General features: G+C 38.1%; 1 protein-coding gene and 1 pseudogene across 5 annotated transcripts in view; both read left to right on the top strand.

Moving 5' to 3' along the window:
• Positions 1-24,120, top strand: part of CTDSPL2 (CTD small phosphatase like 2) — a 91,066-nt gene that overhangs the window by 52,455 nt on the left and 14,491 nt on the right. For all 5 annotated transcript variants that reach the window (XM_014585101.2, XM_006170743.3, XM_006170741.3 and 2 more), the window contains exons 5-8: positions 665-880; positions 8,786-8,864; positions 10,182-10,293; positions 13,571-13,657. In XM_014585101.2, the coding sequence (XP_014440587.1) occupies positions 665-880; positions 8,786-8,864; positions 10,182-10,293; positions 13,571-13,657 (494 nt within the window). The remainder of the gene's footprint in view (positions 1-664; positions 881-8,785; positions 8,865-10,181; positions 10,294-13,570; positions 13,658-24,120) is intronic.
• LOC102468210 (heat shock factor-binding protein 1 pseudogene) lies at positions 1,776-5,321 on the top strand (annotated as a pseudogene).

Raw genomic sequence — 24,120 nt, 5'->3', positions numbered from 1 at the left:
AAAAAAAAAAAAGGATAACTGAAGGAGAAGGGATTGTGGCATGAGCATTTCTCATGCGGGATGCTTTCTCACTCTCTGTCTCTCTCCTATGAGCACACATCCCTGTCACAAATTTTAAAAAGTAAAAAGTTTTAAAAACTTAAGAGTTCTAATTTGTGGGCTAGCAGGTGGCATAGTGGTCAGTGTGCTGGACTCCCATGTGGTCAGTCACGGTTCAAGTCCTGGACCTGGTGGCTTGAAACTCATATAGGGCACAGATTCCCTGGAGAGTAGAGGAGAAGGGGTTGCTGTGTGATCATACTCTCCCAGGGGGGTGATTTCTTGCTTTCTGTCTCTCTGGTGAGCACATGCGCCCTTATAGTAGAAATCTCAAAAAAAGAAAAATAAACGAGTTCTAACTTGTGTTTGGGACTTTACTACAAGTGGATGTTTCTGAACTATTTGGAAGTTTAAGAAAAACCTAAATATTACTCTAACTGTAATAGTCTTTCCTCATTGATCAAAATGTCTAGAAAAGACTCACTGGACAAAAGTGTCCTCAGCTTTGTTCCTCTATGAATGATCAGTCTAGTTAAGTAAACTGTAATAGTGACCTTACATTTAGTTTTTCTAAATACTTGAGTTTTTAAGTGATGATGATGAGTATACTGAATCATGATTTCAGGGACGTCAGGATCAGATTCCCCAGGACAGGCTGTGGAAGCTGAAGAGATAGTAAAACAACTTGATATGGAACAGGTGGATGAGATCACCACCAGTACTACTACATCAACTAATGGAGCAGCTTACTCAAATCAAGCAGTCCAAGTGAGGCCGTTGATAAATAATGGTTTAGAAGAAGCAGAAGAAACAGTTAATCGTGATATGCCACCACTTACAGGTGAAAACAATTTTCCTTTTTTATACATCGACATATAAATAGTTTATAAAAATACACTATATTTATCTCAAATGGACAGATTAATGAGTAAGATTTTTTTCTTGAATTAAAAAAAAGGTTAAAATTACAAATAAAACTTTCTCTTAAAAATCCAGTCTTTTCTGGCTGGCAGGTGGTTGGCGGTTAAGGGCTCTGGACTCCCACATGGCCAAATGTGGTTCAAGTCCCAGACCTGACTTGCTTTCTCAGTTTCTCTCTCTCTCTTGCTCTTGCCCTCGCTCTGTCTCTCTCTGTTCAAATTTAAATAAAGTTAAATAAAGATAATAATAATAATTTTTTAAATTCAGTCTTTTGAAACAAATGTTTTGAAAGGTTGTTTTGACTAAATGTTCGTCATTTTATAATTATTATTTCTGCTAGTTTTACTGCTTAGAGAAGTTGAAGGCAACTAGCAAAATATATGCTCATATTTATGAACATACTGATTAATGGTACCAGTCTTAGACTCTTAAGTCTGAGGTCCATATCTATTGGCCTGTCAGGAAACTCGTGACACACATTTGCATAGAAAAACATCATAACTTTCCCAACAACCTAATAGAAGCAGCCTTATACCTTCACATTTGTTTTAGACATAAATGACACCTCCCTAAAGGAGACTTTTGTTCCACAGTCTCTTTCTTTACCCATACTTCATAGCCTAACTCTGGATCCTTATAGAGGCCTAACATTATTATTGGATTTCTGAGCCAGTTGTCATTGAAATAAACATGATATCAGGAATGTATTACCTCTGAGGACTGGTAAATAGACCTATAAGGAACAAGATGAAGTGTATTCCACCGCTCTGGAAGCAGAAATAAACTGACTATGGCCATAGTAAGTATACTGGATCATGATTTCAGGGATGTCAGGATCATATTCCCCAGGACAGGCTTTGGAAGCTAAAGCAGTGATAAAACAATTTGATGTGGAGCAGGTGGATGAGATCACCACCAGTACATCAGCTAGTGGAGTAGTTCTCTCTCCCAGACATATATTTTAACTTAGATTTTTTTTTTTTAATTTCTCTGATGCTAGGTTTTTGAGATAGCCCTGTAAATATGTATTGGTTAAGAAATGTATTATGGGGCCCAGCAAGTGTCATGGTGGTTAAGCACTGGACTCCCAAATGGCTGACTGTAGTTTGAGTCCTGGACCTGATGACTTGCTTTTTCAGTTTCTCTCTGTCTGTTTTTGGTGATTGCACATGTCCTATAGCAAATTAAAATAATAATGATGATGATGATAAATAAAGTTAAATCTTTTTTTTTAAGAGAGGTTTTTGCTGTAGGGCACATACGGTTGCTGGAGAGAGAGAGAGAAACAGAGAAACAGAAAGCAAGAAATCGGCCCCCAGGGGATGGCCACGCCATACTGCCTTCTCCTTTAATTTCCTCTCAGGGTTTTGGGTGGGCACACATACAATGTGCCCAGTGTGAGTTTTAAGCTGCTGGGTTCTGTATTCGAACCGCAGTTGACTACATGGAAGCCCAGCGACATAACCATCATGCCATCTGCTGGTCCCAATAATTCTTTTTTAAAAAGATATCTATTGAGGGGGCTAGCAGGTGGCATGGTGGTTAAGAGTACGGGCTAGCAGGTGGCATGGTGGTTAAAAGTACTGGACTCCCAGGGGCACCGCTGGTGTAGTGGTATCATGCAAGATTCCCATTCTTGGGACCAGCAGTTAGTGTAATAATGGCTATGTCGCTGGACTCCCACGTAGCCAACTGCGATTTGAGTCCTGGGCCCGGTGGCTTAAACTCACACCGGGCGCATGTGTGTGCATGCCCAAGATCCCGAGAGGAGAATGGAGGAGAAGGGATTGCAGTATGGCCATCCCCCCTGGGGGGTGATTTCTCACTTTCTATCTCTCTGTCTTTCTCTGTCTTTCTGGCGAGCACACCCGCCCTATAGCAACAACTCTCAAAAAAAAAAAAAAAGAGTACTAGACTCCCACATGGCTGACCTCGGTTTGAGTTCCAGACCTGGTGACTTGCTTTCTCGCTTTCTCTTATTCTCTCTCATTCTGTCCCTTTCTGGTCAGATGAAAACAAAGTTAAATTAAAAAAATAAAAACTCTTAAAAGAAAATTTATTGTGGTATAAAGTAAGTAGAGTAATTACCTCTGTCTAATTAAAAGACAAAACTCAATGGGAACTAGCAGTTAGCGTAATGGCTGTCACTGGACTCCCACGTAGTTGACCGCGGTTCGTGTCCCGGACCCAGTGGCTTAAAACTCACGCCGGGCGTGTGTGCGTGCGTGCGTGCCCAAGATCCCGAGAGGAGAATGGAGGAGAAGGGATTGCGGCGTGACCATCCCCCCTGGGGGGTGATTTCTCGCTTTCTGTCTCTATGTCTCTGTCTGGCGAGCGCACGCGCCCTACAGTGAAAATCTCTCCAAAAAAAAAACCAAAAAACTTAATCATCAAAACAATAAAACTAAAGAAAAATATAGATACAGTTATGAAACCTATGCATAGTATAATCTAATAGCATGAATACAAAGAAAAACATTAAATTGAGGATTTATTTTAAATTTATCAAGTAAAAAAATTCATATCTATGTTAAATCCAAAATTTAAGGATAATACGAACAAATCAACAAGATTATGAACAGGTAGTTCATTCTTTCCTGGGTCAGATTTACAAATTAACCTACCTTTGACTTGTCATTTTAGGCTGATTACTTTGCCTAGTGGTATAAGGCTAAGGGATGGTAAAGTATAAACTGAAGTTCAGGGTTCTTGGCTTCTTGTTTGATGTTTGTGCTGTAATTTTGTGCTGCTTCTTAAGTCTTCATATTTATTTATTTTTTAATTTGACAACTGTAAAAATGGAGAAGAGATTTCTGTAGCATTGGTTGCCAAAGGGGAAAAGTAAGATATACTGTGGCTGTCTTAGTCATCCATTCATTCTCCTAACACTTCTGAGCACTTGCATGCCCAAAATCTCAAGAGGAGAATGGAGAAGGGATTACAGTGTGGCTGTTCCCCACCCCACCCCCCGGGGGGGCGTAATTTCTTGCTTTCTGTCTCTGTCTCTCCAGCGAGAGCATGTGCCCTATAGCAAAAATATCTCTACCAAAAAAAAAAAAATAGTTAACAAAAAGCCCAGTGAAAATTACACATTTTTGGCAAGCTCTGGCATGGTGGTTAATGCGACTGGATCCCACGTGGCTGGCTGCATGGTTCGTGTCCTGGACTGGTAGCTTGTGAAACACTTAGGGTGCATGTGCATGCCTAAAAGCTCACAAGGAGGAAGAGATGGAGGAGAAGGAATTGTGCTGTAACCATCTCTTAGGGGCGGGGGGTGCTATCTCTTTCTCTATCCTCTTTTCCTTGCATGTACCCTCTAACAAATTAAAAGAAGAAAAAAAAATTTTTTCCCTTGACCTTGGTGAGTTGATGCTGTAAGTTGAAGAGCCAGGTATACAGAATAATTACTGTATACTGTGATAGATGCTATTACAAATAAATGAGCAAAAGGGTATATTTTGGCACATTATAGTTATGCTATGATCATGAGAAGACTGATGGAGGTAATATTTATGATCGTCTTAAAAAATTAGTGTTAAGTGACAAATGTACCACTTGTCCTTAACTTTGAGAATATAGCCAAAGAGAACAAGAAGAAGAGTGATGTGGGTGATTTCTTGCTTTCTATTTCTCTGGCAACTGCATGTGCCCTATTGCAAAAATCTCTCTTTTTATTTATGTAAAAAAAAAAAAAAAGTTTTTTGAGAGGTTTTTGCTATAGGGCACGTGTGCTCTTCAGAAAGTCAGAGAGACAGAAAGCAGCAAATCACCTCTCATGGGGGATGGCCATGCCGCAATCCCTTCTCCTCCATTCTCCTCTCTGGATCTTGGGCATGCACATACACACGCCCAGCGTGAGTTTAAGCCACTGGGTCCGGGAATCAAACTGTGGCCGCCTACATGGGAGTCCAGCAACGTAGCCATTACACCAACTGCTGGTCCTGCAAAAATCTCTCTTAAAAAAAAAAATTGCAAAGGTCTAAGCAACCATCACCAAGCTGGGCACCGGGGTGGTGGCTGAGACTGACCCCAAGACTGTGCAGGACCTGACCTCTGTGGTGCAGACTCTCTTGCAGCAGATGCAAGATAAATTTCAGACCATGTCCAACCAAATTGGAAGAATTGATGATACGAGTATTCGCATTGATTATCTGGAGAAAAACATCGCCAACCTCATGACACAGGTTGGGGTGGAAGAACTGGAAGGTGAAAACGAGATACCTGCCACACAGAGTTGAAGGTTGCTAATAGTTAACACCAAAATCTGGCCCTGCTGGCTCCATTATTAATTATTGAACTCTAAAACATTGGCAGTTCCTGCATAAGATTGTCAAATTTTTTAGTGTTATTTTTGCACATTTTCCCCCTGCAATTCCTTCTGTAGTAGGAGTTTGATAAAAGTTCCTGTGTAATTTTTTTATTAGAGAAAAAATAACACCATAGATTATGTTTAGATCTGGTGAAGAAAGACACTTACAGAGTTTAGGGTTCTTTCATTCTTAGCAAAAGTGCCTTTTGTGCTAACACCAGATAGTATCTGTCACTGCTACATTGCCAAAATTCAGAGTTGAACTGTGACTTATCCCAGGGATCAGATACTGTAGTCAATAAAAATTAACCACTGCCACAGTCCTCTGATAGAAATTTTCACGAACAGAAAATGGTGTAATGAGGTATGTATTTGTTAAGAGTTTTATATCATGAGATTCGAATACTTCAGTGAGATCCTACATTGTTTATCTACAGTGGTCATCCTAAAAAATATGGCAGGATTGGGATCAGCAGTTAGCGTAATGGCTATGTCGCTGGACTCCCACGTAGTCGACCGCGGTTCGAGTCCCGGACCCGGTGGCTTAAACTCACGCCGGGCACGTGTGTGTGCGTGCCCAAGATCCCGAGAGGAGAATGGAGGAGAAGGGATTGTGGCGTGGCCATCCCCACTGGGGGGTGATTTCTCGCTTTCTGTTTCTCTTTTTTACTCTGTCTGTCTGGCGAGCGCACGCACCCTATAGCAAAAACCTCTACCAAAATATATATATATATATATATGGCAGGATTGTAAAACTCAGTCATTCCATCATTTTGAGCTGCTGAGTGAAAAAGAAAAAGAGACCAGACTGAAGCCATGTCAGTTCTGGTCTGGAACATAGAAAAGGACCTGTAGTAGACCTGAGTTTTGAAGAAATACAGTTTTATTTAAACTGTTTCTTATTAAATCCTTGCAGAGTAGCAACTTCATTTCTGATTATGAAAGACTGGGATAATGACTCTTGGCCACTCAGAAGTGTAGTATCAGGAGCACCAAGCCCAATGGCCAGTGTTGGCCATCTGGAACGTGGGCCATGTGATTGTCACCACTAAGTGATTTTTATACAACAAACAGTTGAAACATTGAAGAATTTGAATGACGTGATCCTTCATAGAAACTCTTAATGAAAATAGTATTTTAAAATTTTTCTTGTCACCAGTCTTGGTTATTTGTATTGCAAATACATAATATTAATAATTTGTCCTATTTATAAATTATATGGGGAACACAGGATTAAGAGTTTTCACCTCTATTCTTACCCAGCAGTAGAAATGCCTTCGATGGACCCAGCAGGTTGTGCTGCAGGGTATAGCCCCTGAATGTCGCACACATGTGGCCTCTGAACCAGACCAGCTGGCGCCATGTGCAGGGTGTTTTCATAGAAATCTATGGCCAGTCGCTGTTGTAAGGATGACTGGGACTTAGGTAGGAGTTGGCTTCCTTAAGAAAAAGGTTTCAAAGGCAGGCTTTCCTGACAAAACTATCTGCCACAAATAAAGGTGCCTGAAATCCTGGGGGTGGGGAGATGCCAGAAAGTGTGTGTACTTTCCAGAGAGTGAGACAAAGAGAGAGGATGAGAGTGAGAAAGAACTCTCTAATGGGGCATAGTCATGCTGCAATATCTTCTCCTCCATTCTCTACCCTGTTGGGATTTAGGGCATGCATGCACACATGCCCAGCATGTTTTACAAGCTATGGAACCTAAATTTGAATCATGTCAACAAACATGAAGGAACCGGTTGCCTTAACCACCAGGCCAGGGAATCACCCCTTGAAATAGTGTTCTTAAAATTATAAGAACAATACAGTGTTTTGAAGACTAAATGAGATGAAATATGACAATTATTTTTCAAGTAGGCACTAAGTAATCTTACCTTTTTTGGAGGTTAATAGCAATTTCAAGTGGTACAATGAATGGAATATATTGGGTCATTGGGAAAGTCATGATGTATTTTTCCATGCAAAAATGAGTCGTGACTTTTCCAACAACCCAATATATTGATAATTTTCATTTTTTTCTGTGCTGACGAACCATTACAGGCATAGAATTGTCTCGGTTGAACAAAAATTCTGCTTTATTTATTTCTCATGACATTATCATTGAACATAGCACCAAATTGGTATCTCAGAAAATGTTAACACATAAAAAGATTAATTTTTGTTCCATTTTTATTGGAAAGCAATTTTTGTTGGGTTTCATCTGTAACTTTTAACTTGGCCGTTACCTGAGATTAGGTTGTAAGTTATCTTTATTCTTGTCTTCAATTTAAATTCTAATGATTATCTTAGAAAATCTCATCATAATTTCTAAAGCTGTCAGTTAATAAGATCTTAACTCAATGAATTTTATGTAGTATGAATAAAGAATTATTTCTTGGATTGTTTAAAAGTTGCTCATTGAGTAAAATTACATGTTTCTAAAGCTATGATTTCTTAATTTCTTAAGATCATAAGTCTTGAGATTCCTGGAAAAATGTGCAAACATTTTTTCATAAGTCTCAAGGAGTTCATGGACTATTTAAAGACTGTTCATTGATCTCAGAATTTAAAACTGTGCTGTGGTCTATTGTCAGCATACATTTATTGACTGCCTGAATTATAAGGTATTATGTGAAATATTACATGAGAACCATAAAATTTTTATAATTACTACATATAAATACCATCTAGTTAGAAATTGGATTTATTTTAGAATTTTTTTTTTTCTTGTAATAAGTTGATTTTCACTTTGCTGATAGGGATCTTTATCCTACTAGCCATGATGTAGTTTGCCATTTTGTCTGTAGTGGTAATTTTCCCCCTTGGGTCTAGAATTAGATCTATTGGTTCGTTGGAAAAGTCATGTTTTTGCATAGAAAAACAGACAATATATGTTACTAAATGTCCTTTTCTTTCTTTCTTCTTTTTTTTTTTTTCTCGCCATAGGGTGCATGTGCTCACAGGAGAGAGACAAGAGAGAAAAAGTGAGAAATTACTCCCAGAGGGTATAGACACACCACAATCCTTTCTCCATGGATTTGGAGGCATATATACACACTCACCAGGCATGATTTTCAGGCCACCAGGTCTGGGACTTTTACTTTGACCACCATGCCACTTGCTGGCCAATACATTTTAAATGTTGCTTATAAATTATTTTTATTTCTAACCTAAAATACATGAACCTTCGGAAGATCTTATATATTGATAGAAGCAGTAACGATGTATATTTCAGGGACCAGCAGGTGGCTTGGTGGATAAGGTGCTGGACTTCCACATGGCCAAACATGGCTTAATTCCTAAATCCAGCAGCTTGGAGATCATGCCGGGTGTGTTGTGCATGCTCAAAATCTTGAGGGGAGATTAGAGTAGAAGGGATTGCAATGTGGCATAATTTCTCACTCTTCGTCTCAGTCTCTCTCTCTCCAGACGAGCAGTTTGCCCTATGGCTAAAACCTTTTTTAAAAAAGGAAAAATATACTTCATAGGAAGCATTAAGTGAACAAAAGTAACATTTATTTTCTACTTTTTAAATAGCACCAGTAACTCCTGATAGTGGTTATTCATCAACCCATGCAGAGGCCACCTATGAAGAAGACTGGGAAGTATTTGACCCGTGAGTATTTTTTTATCCATGTTCATTCTTTTCTTTTTGTAGTATAGTGAAAGTACATGTGTGGTGGGCTGGCTAACAGACCTGTAGTTATTTATACTTTCAGTGAGTAACTGAAACACTAATTTATATATTTTCACTTTTATTTACATGTTTTCTAAGTTTGGTTTACTGAGGTAAATGTTCTCTATCTAATTAAATATTTTATTTAATTAAAAAAAATTTTGAGAGAGATTTTTGCTATGCGTGCACTTGCTGGAGAGACAGAAAGCGAGATATCACCCCTCAAGTGTCGGGGGGTGGCTATGACACAATCACTTCTCCTCTTGAGAGTTTGGTACGCATGCACACACACACACCCAATGTGTCCAACCACCGGGTCTAGGACTTGAACTGTAGTCAACTATGTAGGAGTCCAGTGACGTAAACATTATGCCATCTGCTGGTCTCCCCCCAATTAAAGATTTTATAAGTAGGCCAAATTTACTACAGGTTGAGTATCTCTTATCTGAAATGTTTGGGACCACAATCATTTTGGATTTGGATTTTTTTCTAGATTTAGAATATTTCCATATACATAATGAGAAATCTTGGGGTTGGGACTCTAGTCTGTTTATGGGGACTGGCAAGTAGTGTGGCAGTTAAGGGCACTGGACTCCCACATGACTGCCATGGTTTGGGTCCCGGACCTGGCAGGTTTGCTTTCTCGCTACCCCTGCCCCTGTCAAATTAAAATAAATAAATAAAGTTAAATAAAATAATTCTTTTTCAAAAAGAAAAAAAAGTCTGAACATGAAATTTGTTTCATATGTACCTTATATATACAGCTTGAAGGTAATTTTATACAATTTTTGTTTTTAAAGGTTTTTCTCATGTAGGTTTTTGGTACATTAACTTGCCAGAGAGAGAGAGAGACAGAGTGAAAGTGAGAAACATTCTCCAGAGGGGATGGTTATTCCTCAGTCCTTTCTCTTACATTCTCCTCTCAGGATTTTGGGCACGCATACACACACATCCAGTATGATTTTCAAGCTGCCGGGTCCAAGACTTGAACTGTGCTTTGTGCTTGGCCATTGTGGGAATCCAGTATCTTAACTACCACACCACCTATTGATCCCTTTAGAGTATTTTTGTATGCATTGTTTTGACCGTAGCCTGTCACATTAGGTTAGGTGTAAAATTTTCCACTTGTGGCATTTTGATGCTCAAAAGTTTCGTATTTTGGAGTATTTTGGATTCTAGTTTTTCAGATTAGCATGCTCAAACTGTCATATGTTTTATATTAAAAATGTTAAAATTTTTTAAAAATTTGATTTGTAGCTATTATTTCATCAAGCATGTTCCACCACTGACAGAAGAACAACTAAATAGGAAACCTGCTCTTCCATTGAAAACAAGAAGCACACCAGAGTTCTCTCTAGTTTTAGATCTGGTAAGTATCTTATCTGGAGTGGTGGAGAGAATAAAGGAGTTTAAAAAAAATACTTCAAAATACCTAAAGGAATACAAATGAGTGAACAGCCATCACACTTGCAGTAATTATGTTCTAGATGGTCCAAAATTTTTTTATTTGGGTTTTGCTAATGTCTAATACTATTGTCTCTAGGTTGCTTGGTATGAGGTACCCTTTGAGAATAAATTAGACTTTTAATTTTGTTTTCAAATAATCACACTTGTGATTGTTTTTTTTTTAAGTCTCCCATGAAAAGGAGTTCTAATTTTATTGCATTAGAATCGTGCCTTCATTTTAGATTTCCCCTTTTTTGTCAGGAACAAGTTTCCTTTAAGGACCTGATACAGTATGGGTCTCAGTGAGTTAATTATATGTAAGACCATACCCCTTTTCCTGTTCACATTTTGCATATTATCTAATACCAGTAAACTTTATATTAATAATCTCAAAAATAAAAGCTTTTAATGCTAATAGCACTTTTTTATTTAAATTTTATTTTATTTATTCATTCATTTACTTTAATTTGAAGAGAGAGAAGGAAAGTGAGAAAGCAAGCTATCAGGTCTGGGACTCAAACTGTATTCAGCCATGTGGGAGTGTCCAGTGCTCCAGCCACCATGCTACCTGCTAGTCCCATAACACTTTTAATATGCCCTCTTGAAGTGATTTAAAAATTTATTTGTTGGGACCAGCAGTTGGCTTAACGTCTATGTCACTGGACTCCCATGTAATTGACCACGGTTAAGGTCCTGGACCCAGTGGCTTAAACTCATGGCCGTCCCCCCAGGGGTGATTTCTCGCTTTCTGTTTCTCTGTCTCTCTCTGTCTTTCTGGCGAGTGCACGCACCCTATAGCAAAAAAAAACTCTCAAAAAAATTTATTAATTAAATATAGTGGGGGTGGCAGGTAACGTGGTGGTTAAAGGCACTAAACTCCCACATGGTCGTGAGTCTTGGACCAGACAACTTGCTCTTTTTCTCTCTCTGTGTCTTTCTGTGGTCAAAATTAGAAAATAATGATAATAAATAATTTTAAAAAATTATTTAAGAGAGGTTTTTGCTGTAGGATGTGTGTGTTCGCCAGAGAGACATAGAAAGTGAGAAATCATCCCTCAGGGGAAATGGCCATGTTGCAATATCCCTTCTCCATTCTCCTCTCTGGATTTTGGTCATACACATACATTTGCTCGACATGGTTTTTAATCCTCTTGGTCTGGGACTCAGCTCTTGGTTGACCATGTGGCAATCTACCGCCTTCACCACCACACCAGAAGAGCTATGAAAAACCTAATATCTCATCTTTTGCTATCCAAATTTAATATATAGTCTCCACAGTTACCCTCTGCCTACAACTTCTTTTTTTTTTTTTCCTGTAAGAAAAATTTTTGCTATAGGGTGCTTGTGCTGGAGAGAGACAGAGAAACAGAAAGTGAGAAATCACCCCCCCCTGGGGGCGGGGGGGTGGCCATTCTGCAGTCCCTTCTTCTCCAGTCTCCTTTTGGGATTTTGGACTCATACTCACACATGCCTGGCATGAGTTTAAGCTGCCTGGCCCAGGGCTCAAACCATGGTCAACTATGTGGGAGTCCAGTGACGCAACCATTATGCCATCTACTGGTCCATACAACTTTTTAAAATTTGATATAGGATAAGTGCTTGCTTGGGGAGGTAGGGGGATTGGAGAGAGAAAATGAGAAAGCACCTTCCTAGGGGAATTTACCACAGGATAATCCTTTCTCTTCCATTCTCCTCTTGGGATTTTCAGTGTGCACGCACACACTTCCAGTGTGTTTTCAAGCCACTGGGTTGGAACTTGAACCACACGGTCTATTCAACCACTGCGCCACTAGATTTTTTATTAATTTTTGTTTGTTTGTTTGTTTGTTAAATGATATATGTGCTTACCAGAGAGAAAAGAGAGAGAAGGGATATAGTCATGCCACAATCCTTTTCCTCCATTTCTCCATCCTAGCAGGATTTTAGGCACACACATACGTGTACCCAGTGTATTTTTCAATCCATCAGGTCCATGATTCAAACTGTGTGGTTGGCCTTGTGGGGTCTGACTGCCTTAACCACCAGTCCACAGAATCAACCCTGTGTTTTTTGTTTTTTTGTTTAATTTTTTAACAGGGTCTCTACTATGTCATGCTATCCCCCTGCTTCAGTCTTCCAAAAGCCACTTTGCCCAGTTTTTAGGGCAGGCTGAGTGGGGCTTCCCATGTAGCTTCAGTCTGCTAAGTAAGTATCTGTAATCACACTACCACAGCTGGGCTTGAATGTGTGGTTTTTGTTTTTTCTTTTTTCTTTTTAAGAGGTTTTTGCTATAGGGCACATGCGCTCGTCAGAAAGACAGAAAGTGAGAATTCACTCCCCAGGAGGGAAGGACATGCCACAATCCCTTCTCCTTCATTCTCATCTCGGGATCTTGGGTACGCATGCAGATAGGCCTGGTGTGAGTTTAAGCTACTGGGTCCAGGACTCAAACCACAATTGGCTACATGGGAGTCCAGTGACATAGCCATTACACCAACTACTGACTGGTCCCTTGAATGTGGTTTTAATAGAAAGTTGGCAACTGCAGAGCTCAGCAGTCGCTCTCAAACTTGAGCATGTATTAGGGTCATCTGAAGTGCTAGTGAAGCCGTTTTGCTGAACTCCATCCTCCACTGAGTTTCTCAGTCATCTGAAGTGGAGCTTGGGAATTGCATTTGCATTTCTAACTAGTTCTCAGATAATGCTGATCGTGTTCTTGCTAGTCTAGGAACTGCGTTTGGGAACTAGTGATTTTAGAAAATTCTGTCCCAGGCCAGCCAGGTGGAATGGTGGTTAAGGCAGCTGGATCCCACATAGCCTACTGCTCAGTTTGAGTCCCAGACCCCAGAGGCTTGAAAAACATGCCAGGCATGTGTGTGTGCATGCCCAAAATCCTGAGAAGCAAACGGAGAAGGGATTGCAGCATGGTCATCACCTCTGGAGGGTGATTTCTCACTCTCTTTCTCTCTTTCCCCCATTTCCAGCAAGCATATGTGCCCCTATAGCAAAAGAAAAGAAAAGGGGAAAAAAAAAGTCCCAAATCTCAATGCCTCATATATAATAATGTGTTATACATGTAAAATTTTACATGTGAATGGCTGCTTTAATAAGTATTTTTGGTGATCTTGCATACATAAAGTTATTATTTGAAGTTTCTTTTAGTATTTATTACATTCAGTGATTTTTTATTTCATTTCAATTTTTTTTTTTTTTATTTTAAGGATGAAACACTAGTACACTGTAGTCTAAATGAGCTAGAAGATGCAGCACTTACTTTTCCAGTCCTTTTCCAAGATGTCATTTATCAGGTAATTAAAAAAAATTTTTTTAACTTGAGTTTTGGCCTGTTAGATAACATTCTGAACCAAGAACTCATGTGTAATTTTTTTTGTGACATTAAATTTGCTTTTCTATAGGCCAAATATTGGATTTCATCAGTATTTTAATAATTTAATAGCAAAGTAGTATCATGCTAGGTGATTACGTAAACATTACTTTGTTCCCCCCAAAATGCCAACTTTTCTTACCCAGTGATATCTTCTTAGTTTTATAATCTGTTTGCCAGCAGGTGGAGGCAGGAGCACTGACATCATACATAGATTCTCAAGAGGAATTTGCCAGGTTAATACCTGGTGTTTTTTGTTTTTTGTTTTTTGTTTTTTTGTTTTTCAAAAATACATTTAACATGAAGAAAACTCATTCCTTGTTGGTCATTTTATTCCTTGTAGTAGTAATGTGGTCTGTAAAATTGCAGGTTGGTAGATCCACTTTTTATTAAACAGAATTTGAGAACACTCTTCTAGTTATTGCTTTACTTAAAGAATCTGTGTATGAGTATTTCTCTTTCATCTGTGTTGATGGACAGATAATAGTGCATAGTAGAAGTATTATTTACATTTCATGTGTGTTGGCCATAATTTTTACTTTATGTTTAAGAATTTTCTATCATAACATTGAATTAATGTGAGTGAGTACATTAGGAAACTGCAAAGTGCCGTTCTGTGTTGTCAGTTATGTCTTTCTAGTATTACCATCATCCATACGAGTTGTTGGACTGGGGAAGGGTCAAAGGTTTTTTTGTCTGTCAGGAGGAAGCCAACCCAAGGGCAAACTAAGTAAAGCTTCTGAGTGTCTACTGTATGGATCATGAAAAGGTGTTTTTGTTTATATGCACTTAGTTGGCAGTTAGAATGTAGTTACCGTTTTCTCAGCAGATATGATTGTTGCTATCTCATAGGAATCATATTTCAGAGTGAAATAGAAGTTGGTGATTCAGAGCTGCTTTACCTACTTTTTCTAGTAATGACTCCAACAAATAATTTTTAGCCATTACTGGTAGTTCTGGTCTAATCTAGAGAGATCTTATAGGTATGGTGATATCTGAATATTGTATTCTCATCCCTTTTATATAAAATGATTTTAGTCCTGATGTATAATCAGTGAATGAGCAAAACATACATAAAAATAAAGGATTCTAAGATTTTTTTCCCCCATTCTGTTTAACAGTTTATTTGGTTTAAGGCAAATCTTTTTCTTAAGACATTTCTCTTTTCTGTAAAATAGGCTGTTCTTATTTAGTGCATTTCAAGAATAGGAGTCTTGTGGCAAAGTAAATAGTATAGCCATGTCTTAGTTTTCTCTTTTTTGGTTGATAATCTTGTGTTTTTGTTTTTGTTTTTGTTTTTATGTTTTTGTAAGATTACACCTGAAAATTATCTATAGGCTTTAGGACTTTGAGTTTGGAAAGGAAAGCTGTAATTTGAAGAATATAGGTAAATAATGACTTTGAGATGACTTCTTAAGCTTCCAGATTTGAAATTTATTTCTTACAGGTGGCTTTTGGTCTGTTTAAGTGATTTTAAGTAATGAAATAAGGAACTTGGAAAGTAGATAAATTCAACTTCTTTGTCAGCATTTCTTTTTTAGTATAACCATAAATTGATGTTTTTATTGCTGCTACTATTTCGATGTAACTTTCTTTTTAAGATTCTTATTATTTCTCATTGATTAATTAGGTTGCTGGGAAAGTCATGATGTATTTTTCTATGAAAAAAATGTGTCATGACTTTCTGACAATGCAATAGGTAGTTGTCTTTTAAATAAATGGTTTCTAGCAGTACATATAACTAATGCTTACAAAAACCACTATGTATATGAGGAGGCTTCAACAAGTTTATGGTAGCATAGAATTAAAGTACAAATTTATTACAGTGCATAAGAAATTTGAAATCTGTGTATAGCTTTTTCTTAAAACACATTTTCTACGAACATTTTGAAATTCCTTGGTATGTATTGCATTGCCCTCTGTGGCATTCAAAAAAATTTCTTTTTTCCTGATATATCGAGTTATATTTTCTGAAACAAAAACAAATGATCTAGCCTACACAGAAGCAATAAGCAGGAACTTTGCATATAAAGATGATTGTATTTTTAATATTATGATTTAGTTACTACATCATGGACAGAGTTTAGTGCCCATTTAGTATATTTTTGAGGATTTCCATAGTTAATATTGGGTACAGTTCCTTGGATTTCTGGTTTTGGCACAGTCATTCTGTCTGCTTTGAAAAAAAAATAACTGAAGAAATCTTTGGATTAGAGTTCCCCCAGTTTTCAGACCAGCAAGCTCCCTTTAAACAGGGAATGATGTCTTTTAAACTTTCAGTGGTGTTGTCTCCATCTACTGGCAAAGAAGAAATATACACAAGGGTCTGAGATGATCTAAGAGATTTTGGAGAAGCCACATTATTAGGTAAGATGTAACTTACGTATTTAACCACTATACTATAATGTGGCCCACTTAAAGGTAGAAAACTGTAAAATACTGTATATACTCTTATTTTTTAAATAGTTATTGAGCTGAAATTCACACAACATAAAATATTAACTATTTCTAGATGAACAGTTCCATACATTTATGTATATACTCTTGAATATGTTAGTTCCATATTTCTTTATATTTTCTGTATATGTTAAGATAGGGTCAATTCTTCATCTGAATCAAAGTCAGATAAAGTATCTTCTTGGGACTTATTTTACTATTTTCTTTTTCTGGTGAGTTTGTTATGATTGGCCTGTATCTAATTTTAAGTCTACATCTCTTTTATTTCTAAGCAGTTTGATGTCTTAAATTGTCTTGTATGTTTTAATAATTCTCTGTATTAGGGATTGCAGACTTTTTCTATAAATGGTCAGTTGTAAATATTTTAGATTTTGTGCTCTGTTGAAGCTTTTCCTGCATTGCAAGATGAAAATAGCCATATATAAATAAAAAAGGATGGCTGTATCCCAATTAAACATTATTTGCAAAAATCAGTTGTGAGCTAGATTTGGTAAAAAAGCCATAATCTACTGACCCCTGGTCTAATAACTATGAGAGTATATACAGTAAATTTACATATTCAAAATCTAAGTGGAAGTAAATGATCAAATAGTTATCAAAATTTTTGTTAATACATAGAGAAATTAGGTTAGGTCCACGTTAATCTGATTAATAAAGGCTTTCACAGTTTTTCTCAGATCAAAGTTTGAGGGAAATTTGAGGTGGCCACTACTTGCATTTAAAGATTGCCTGACTTCATGATACATACTCTTCTTTGATTGATAAATAGGAATAAACTTGGCAGGTAGATGATTCAATTCTAAATTTAGTACCTGGAGTGTATTTTAATTCCATTTCTCTAAAGGATACAATAAAACCTAAAATACCCATCTCAAGTTAAAATTTGATGTATGATACTACTGACATTATCTGTAGTATAGACAGATATTAGTTGTATACATGGAGAAAAAGTCATTCAAAAGAAGAACTGACTTTAAAAGTGATATATCATTTGAAAGCGAAGTGTACAGTTTTTGTTTGAGTAAGTCTCCTTTTTCTTAGAGTTCTTTTTATTTTTGTTTTTGCTTTGACTTGTTTTCTAATTAGTTATTGCGAAAACATTTATTCATAGAAGGATACAAATGCATTTGCTATCTGGAGAAACAAGTGCATGATCACTTTCGGTACACATGTTTAAGCTTTATAATTAGCTTATATTGACACATTGTCAGGAAATCCATCTCGTGGTGTTACTCAGTTAAGAGGTCTCCACTGTATTTAGTTTCTGTTCCTGCAGATCCACCAATTCAAGACTCTAGGTCATCTCAGTCCCTCTTCCATCCAGAAGATGACTTCTATCCACAAGCAGGACTGAATCAAAAGACATTTTTCACTTAGCTCTTGAGCTGAACCACCTCCTCAATGACCTTCCTCTATCTCCATCAAGAACTGGAGCTCAGTTTTTTGAAGATGTAATAGAGCTACTCAGCCCAAATGTGGCTGATTGAAGACAAAAGAAGATACCTCATATGTTTCACCACAGTGCAACCAAACGTAACTGTGTTGTCCAACTCCTCATTCTGTAAAGCATGGCAGGGGCATCTGATTTTTGACTCTGTTCACCAATAAGACTTTAGCCAGTCAGTGGCTTTCTGAAGATCAGTAAATTCAACAAACTTTGGGTCAGCTGTCCAGAAATCAGATTGTGGTAAGCACTCAAGGAGAGAGAGGATTCTGTAGGGAGCTACTTATAAAAGATGCTCTATTAGAGGATGTCTTTTATGGGAGAAGTTGGGGGGAATAGGAGGGAGGACAAACCTATGGTTAGCAAGGCTCAGCTTCTTCCTTATTATAGTGTATTTTCTTGGGAATCTTACAGTTTAGGATAATTTTCATACCAAAAGACAAGAAAAGTAGAAGGTCAGTGACTTTTATCTCCATCTCTGTAGTCTCTTCTTGAAGCTTTATTTTTGCTTCATGAAGGAAAAAAAATGCAGTTATTTAAAAGAAGAATTTTGTTGTAAATACATAATTTTCTCAATTTCTGAAATTACACTAATCAAGAGATATTTTGTTGTTGATTTCATAACTTTTGTACTTTTTGTACAAAGATAGTATGTGTATTTGTGCCTTGAGGTAGCATTTCAGGTCATGGAACTTAGAATTAAGGATCAAAATAATATTTTAGCTTGTAAGGAACAATATTTTCGATTGTAAGTAAATGTTAAAAGTACTACTTTCGAGTAATTTTTAAAGTAACTTTCCTTTTACTAGTCATTGGTATAGATTTTTTTTTTTTTTTAAGTTTTTGCTATAGGGTGTGTGCACTCACCAGAAAGACAAAGACAGACAGACAGACAGAAAGCGAGAAATCACCCCCCAGGGGGATGGCCACTCCGGAGTCCCTTCTCCTCCATTCTCCTCTTGGGATCTTGAGCACACACGTATACAGAACCGGTGTGAGTTTAAGCCACCAGGTCTGGGACTCGAACCACATGAGAGTCCAGTGACATAGCCATTATGCCAACTGCTGGTCCCTGGTATAGATTTTTTTTTTTAATCATTTATTTTAATCTTTAGGTTACAAAAAGGATATAGATGAAACCTCTAGTTCTCTACTTCTTAAAAATAAAATATTTTCTGGGGAATTTTTTGTCTAAAATTTTCTCTCTCTCTTTTTAATTTGTGATAGTGCATGCAATCACCAGAGATAGAAAGAGGAAGAGAAAGTGAGAAAGCTTCTCTTATGGGGGTGGTCATGCTGCAACTTTTTCTCCTCCAGGATTTTGGGCATGCATGCACGTGTACCTGGCATGTTTATTAAGCCACCAGGGCTAGGATTTGAACCACTCTGTTGGGCTATGTGTGATTCAGCCACCTGTTAACCACCAGGCCATGGACATGTTCTAATACTGTTTCTTAAAATCAGGAGTAGGTGGGGCTGGCAGGTGGCATGGTGGTCAAGGGCGCTGGATTCCCACATAGCGGACCGCAGTTCAAGTCTCAGACCTGGTGGCTTGCTTGCTCTTGCTCTCGCTCGCTCGCTCGCTCTCTCTCTCTCCCCCTCCCTCTCCCCCTCCCTCCCTCTCTTCCCCTCCCTCTCTGGTCACATTGAAATAAATAAAGTTAAATAAAATATTTTTTAAAAATCAGGAGTATTTCATTTTAAAAGATACATCATACATAGAAAGTTCTTGTTTAAACAGCTGAAAATGTTCTATAAATTGAGGAGAGGATGACAGTTAATGACTAAGCAGATTGAATTGGAAGCTTCATTCCCTTTTAAGTTTATGCTTTAATTTTCAAGGTAACATTTAGAATGACTTACTAAAATGAACATTTAAAAATTGCATTATAAACACATCATATATTTCATTATCCATATAAATATGTTCATTTTCAGTTTATTGGGTCTTCGGAAAAGTCATGATACATTTTTGCTTTGGAAAACAAAAAACTCATGACTTTTCCAACAACCCAGTATTTCACTTAGTTATTTTAAAAATTTCTTTTCAAATTGATTTTTATATAGTAGAGTAAGATTTTAGAGGAGTTTTTAGTTTGAGGATTTTTGTTGTTTTATTTTGTTTTTCTTTTTACTCATTCTGATATTTTAGTATTTACTTATTCATCCTGATTCATCCACCTACAAATATTACCCCCAGCACCCACCCTTTTATTGGAACTTGGTGAAGCAAAAGATGGCTGTAAAATCACCCACTGGGTCATGAAGTTGAGGCCTCCACAGGGCCTACTTGAGCAACCTTCTTTCTTTGGAGAAGGTTTGGGTTTTGTCTCTATGCTCTGGTATTGATGTTAAGAAAACATTTAATAGTTAAACTATGAACTGAAAGTTTATTGTTACTTCTTCTGCAAGTGTAGATTGTAGCTGTAGGGCTTTCTCTTTGGAGTTGAGGTTGCCCAGTTACGTCCCAAAGAATTATACTCACTCTAGCTATTGTCCTTATGACTGATTAAATAGTGAGGTGGATAATAATACCTAATAGCTATTGTTACTTTAAATGTGCTGGTCACTATTGTAGGTACTGTTCATGTATTTATTGATTGGTTGATTGATTGATTGAGAGATTTTTGCTATAGGGCGCTTGGGCTCACCAGACAGACAGAGAGAGACATTAGAGACAGAAAGTGAGAAATCACCCCCCAGGGGGGATGGTCATGCCTCAATCCCTTCTCCTCCATTCTCCCCTTGGGATCCTGGGCACGCACGCACACGCGCCCGGCGCGAGTTTTAAGCCACCGGGTCTGGGACACGAACCACGGTTGACTATGTGGGAATCCAGCGACATAGCCATTACGCTAACTGCTGGTTCCCCATGCATTGATTTATTTAATCCTTACAACAAATCTATGAGGTGTAGGTACTGTTATATCCATTTTGTAGATGAGGAAACCGAAGTATATAGAAGGTTTAAAAAATTGACAGACACTTATCAGAAAGTTGGTGTCTACTAATGGTAAGATTTTTCCATTAATTGTAGGATTTTATTCTTCACATTTCCTTAAGCTTGGTAGTTTTCTACTTCCTTAATTCTTATTGCTGATTAAATAAGAAACAGCACTTACTGGGCCAGCTGGTATAGTGATGGTTGTAGCGGCTGGATCCCACAAGACTGACCACATGGTTCAAAGTCCAAACTTCAGGGCACTTCAGAAACTCCCTGGGTACATGTGTATGCTGAGGAGGGATTGTGGTGTGACAATTCCCCATGGGGCTTGGGGGTGCTTTCTCACTTTCCTTCTCTGTCTCTCTCTCTGGTGAGCACACAAGCCCTCTGGCAATTTTTTTTTTTTTAAAGAAAAGGAAGAACCAGCAGGTGACATAGTGGTTAAGGTGCTGGACTCCCACATGGCAACAGCAGTTTGAGTCTTGGACCCAGTGGCTTGAAACTCATGCCAGGCATGTGTGTGCATGTGTGCACGCCCAAAATTCCAAAAGGAGAATGGAGGCAAAGGGATTACAGCATGGCCATCCCCCTTGGGGAGTGATTTTTCACTTTCTGTGTCTCTGTGTGTCTCTGGTGAGCGCATGCACCCTATACTAAACGTCTCCCTTTAAAAAAAAATGAAAATAAAAAAGAAAATGAAGTATCTTACCAGGCCAGCCATGGTGTGATGGCTGAGGCGGCTGGATCCCACTTGGCTGACTAGGTGGTTGAGTTCCATACCTGTTGGTTTGAAAAACATGGTACTGCTGCCCATGTGTGAGTGACCCAGATCCCAAGAGGAGAAAGGGAGAACGAATTGCAGTGTAACTGACTGTCCCCCATAGGTTCTACTTTCCCACTTCCTCTCTTTCTCTTACTCTTCTCTCTCTGGCAAGCCCACATACCCTTTAACAAATTTTAAAAGAGAGAGAGAGAGAGAGAAAGAAATAGCATATACCAATCATCTTTTTGTTCAAAAGAAAACAAATTCATACTCTTTTAAGTGTGTGCATCCTGCTGCATTTACCTTTTTTTTTTTTTAAAGGATTATTCACTTAATTTTATTCATTCATGTATTTTCATTTGACAAGAGACAAACAACACACACAGAGAGAAGGAAAGTGAGAAAGTGATCCACCAGGTCTGGGACTTGAACTGTAGTTGGCCATGTGGGAGTGTCCAGTTCAGCACCTTTAACCACCATGCCACCTGCTGGCCCCCATTTTCTTTTTTTTTTTTTTTTTTTTTGCTATAGGGCACATAAGCTTGCCAGAAAGACATAGAGAGATAGAAAGACAGAAAGCGAGAAATCACCCCTTGGGGGGATGGCCACGCCGCAATCCATTCTCCTTTCGAGATCTTGGGCACGCATACATATGCCCCTGGCATGAGTTTAAGCCACCAGGTCTGGGACTTGAACTGCAGTTGACTGCATGGGAGTCCAGCGACGTAGCCATTATGCCATCTGCTGGCCCCGCATTTACCTTTTTGTTTTTTTAAAGAATTTTATTTCTTCTTCTTCTTTTTTTTTTTTTTTTAATTTTACCAGAGAGGGAAAGTGAGAAAGCAAGCCACCAGGTCTGGGATTCAAACCATGTCAGCCATATGGGAGTCCAGTGCCTTAACTACCATGCCACCAGCCTGCCCCTGTATTTATAATTTTAAAAAAACTATTGCTATAATATAGCAGTGAGTTTTAAGGATATCATTGAAAAAGTATCTAAGATGTTTCCTTTTGAATATGAGGACCATATTGTCTGGGTTAGAGATAATTTAGAAATAACTTTCCCTAAAAAGAGGTGTGTGGTGTGTGTGTGTGTGTGTGTGTGTGTGTGTGTGCACGCGCGCACGTGCCCAGTTTGTTTAAACATTTACCCACAAGTTGAAACTACTTATCTTGTATGTCTCGGTGGTGTTTTATTTTGTTTTTCCTTTTTGTTCTGTTTGTTTCCTATAAGGCATGTGTGCAAGCTGAGAGAGACAGTGGTGTGGGGGTAGGAGTGAGAAATCACCACCAGAGGGGATGGCCACCTCTCAGTCTCTTGTCCATTCTCCTCTGGAAATTTTGGGCATGCAAGCAAATGTGTCTGGTGTGTGTTTCATACCACCAGGTCTGGGACTGAGACTGTGTGGTCAGCCATGTGGGATCCAGCTGCCTTAACCACTTTCACCATCTAGGTGGCCCTTTGGGGTTGTTTTGTTCTGTTTTTTCATACTGTAGAAATGATATGTGATGTTAAAGTTTGATAAACTCATAGTCAGAAATTAGTGTATTATTTGAATTGCATGATTAGACATGAATCTTAATTTAGACAGCCTTACCACACAGTGTTTATAATCATTTTCTAAGTGGTTGCTTTTTTTTTAATGAGAGGTTTTTGCTATAGGGTACGTGTGCTCACCAGAAAGACAGAAAGCAAGAAATCAACCCCCCTCCCAGGGGGATGGCCATACCACAATCCCTTCTCCTCCATTCTCCTCTCGGGATGTTGGGCGTGCACACACATGTGCTCAGCGTGAGTTTAAGCCACTGGGTCTGGGGCTCGAACCACAGTCAACTACATGTGAGTCCAGGGACATAGCCATTACACCAACTGCTGGTCCCAAGTGGTTGCTATTTTGATGACCACTCTTATTAAATGTAGTTTTGTTCTACCATTAATGACCTATTATATATATACAATTACAGGAAATTCATTATTTTAATACCAAAGAGGTATCAGGTATCGTGCCTATCTAGTAGTAGTAGTAATACTGTTAATGTAGTGTTCTTTTTGAATTATATGCTAATTGCTTTTCTATCTAAAATTTAAATCTTTATAAAATTGGTTCACAACAGATTATTCAAGATTAGCTAGCTCCATTATCACCGTTTTTGGAGATTTTATTCTATTTTTTTTTAGTTTTACGTAACATATTAATAAATTTCTACCTTTGAGTAGTAGTCAATCTTGTATAATGTTTTATTATACTATTTGTTTCATTTCGCATTAATATTTTTTAAGAATTATTTATTATTATTATTGTTAGCATTATCTTTCACATGAGTTTTGCCAGAGAAAGAGAGAGGGAGAGTGAGAAAGCAAGCTGCCAGGTCCGGAACTCAAACCATGGCCAGCCATGTGGAAATTCCAGCACCTTAACCACCATGCCACCCGCTGGCCCAATTATTATTTTTAAAATTTGCCATAAGGCACATGTACTCATCAGAGAGAGAAAGCAAAGCGTAGGTGGGGTGGTGGAGTGAGAAAGCAAGCTGCCAGGTCTGGGACTTGAACCACAGTTGGCCATGTGGGAGCCCAGCACCTTAACCACCATGCTACATGCTGGCCCCATTTTTATTTTTAAACTTATGATTTTTCAAAATACATTTGCTATTTTGAGTGAAGATGAAAACTTGATAGCATAGTTAGGATAATTACAATAGATTTTGAAGAACATGTATATAACAGACCGAAATGAAGCTTTTGGCCATAGGAGACTACAAAATGAAGTAAGAGCG

This window comes from Tupaia chinensis, unplaced genomic scaffold, assembly GCF_000334495.1.
Source record: "Tupaia chinensis unplaced genomic scaffold, TupChi_1.0 Scaffold148874_1, whole genome shotgun sequence".
Taxonomy (NCBI): domain Eukaryota; kingdom Metazoa; phylum Chordata; class Mammalia; order Scandentia; family Tupaiidae; genus Tupaia; species Tupaia belangeri.
This window is presented reverse-complemented; position numbering and strand designations above follow the sequence as displayed.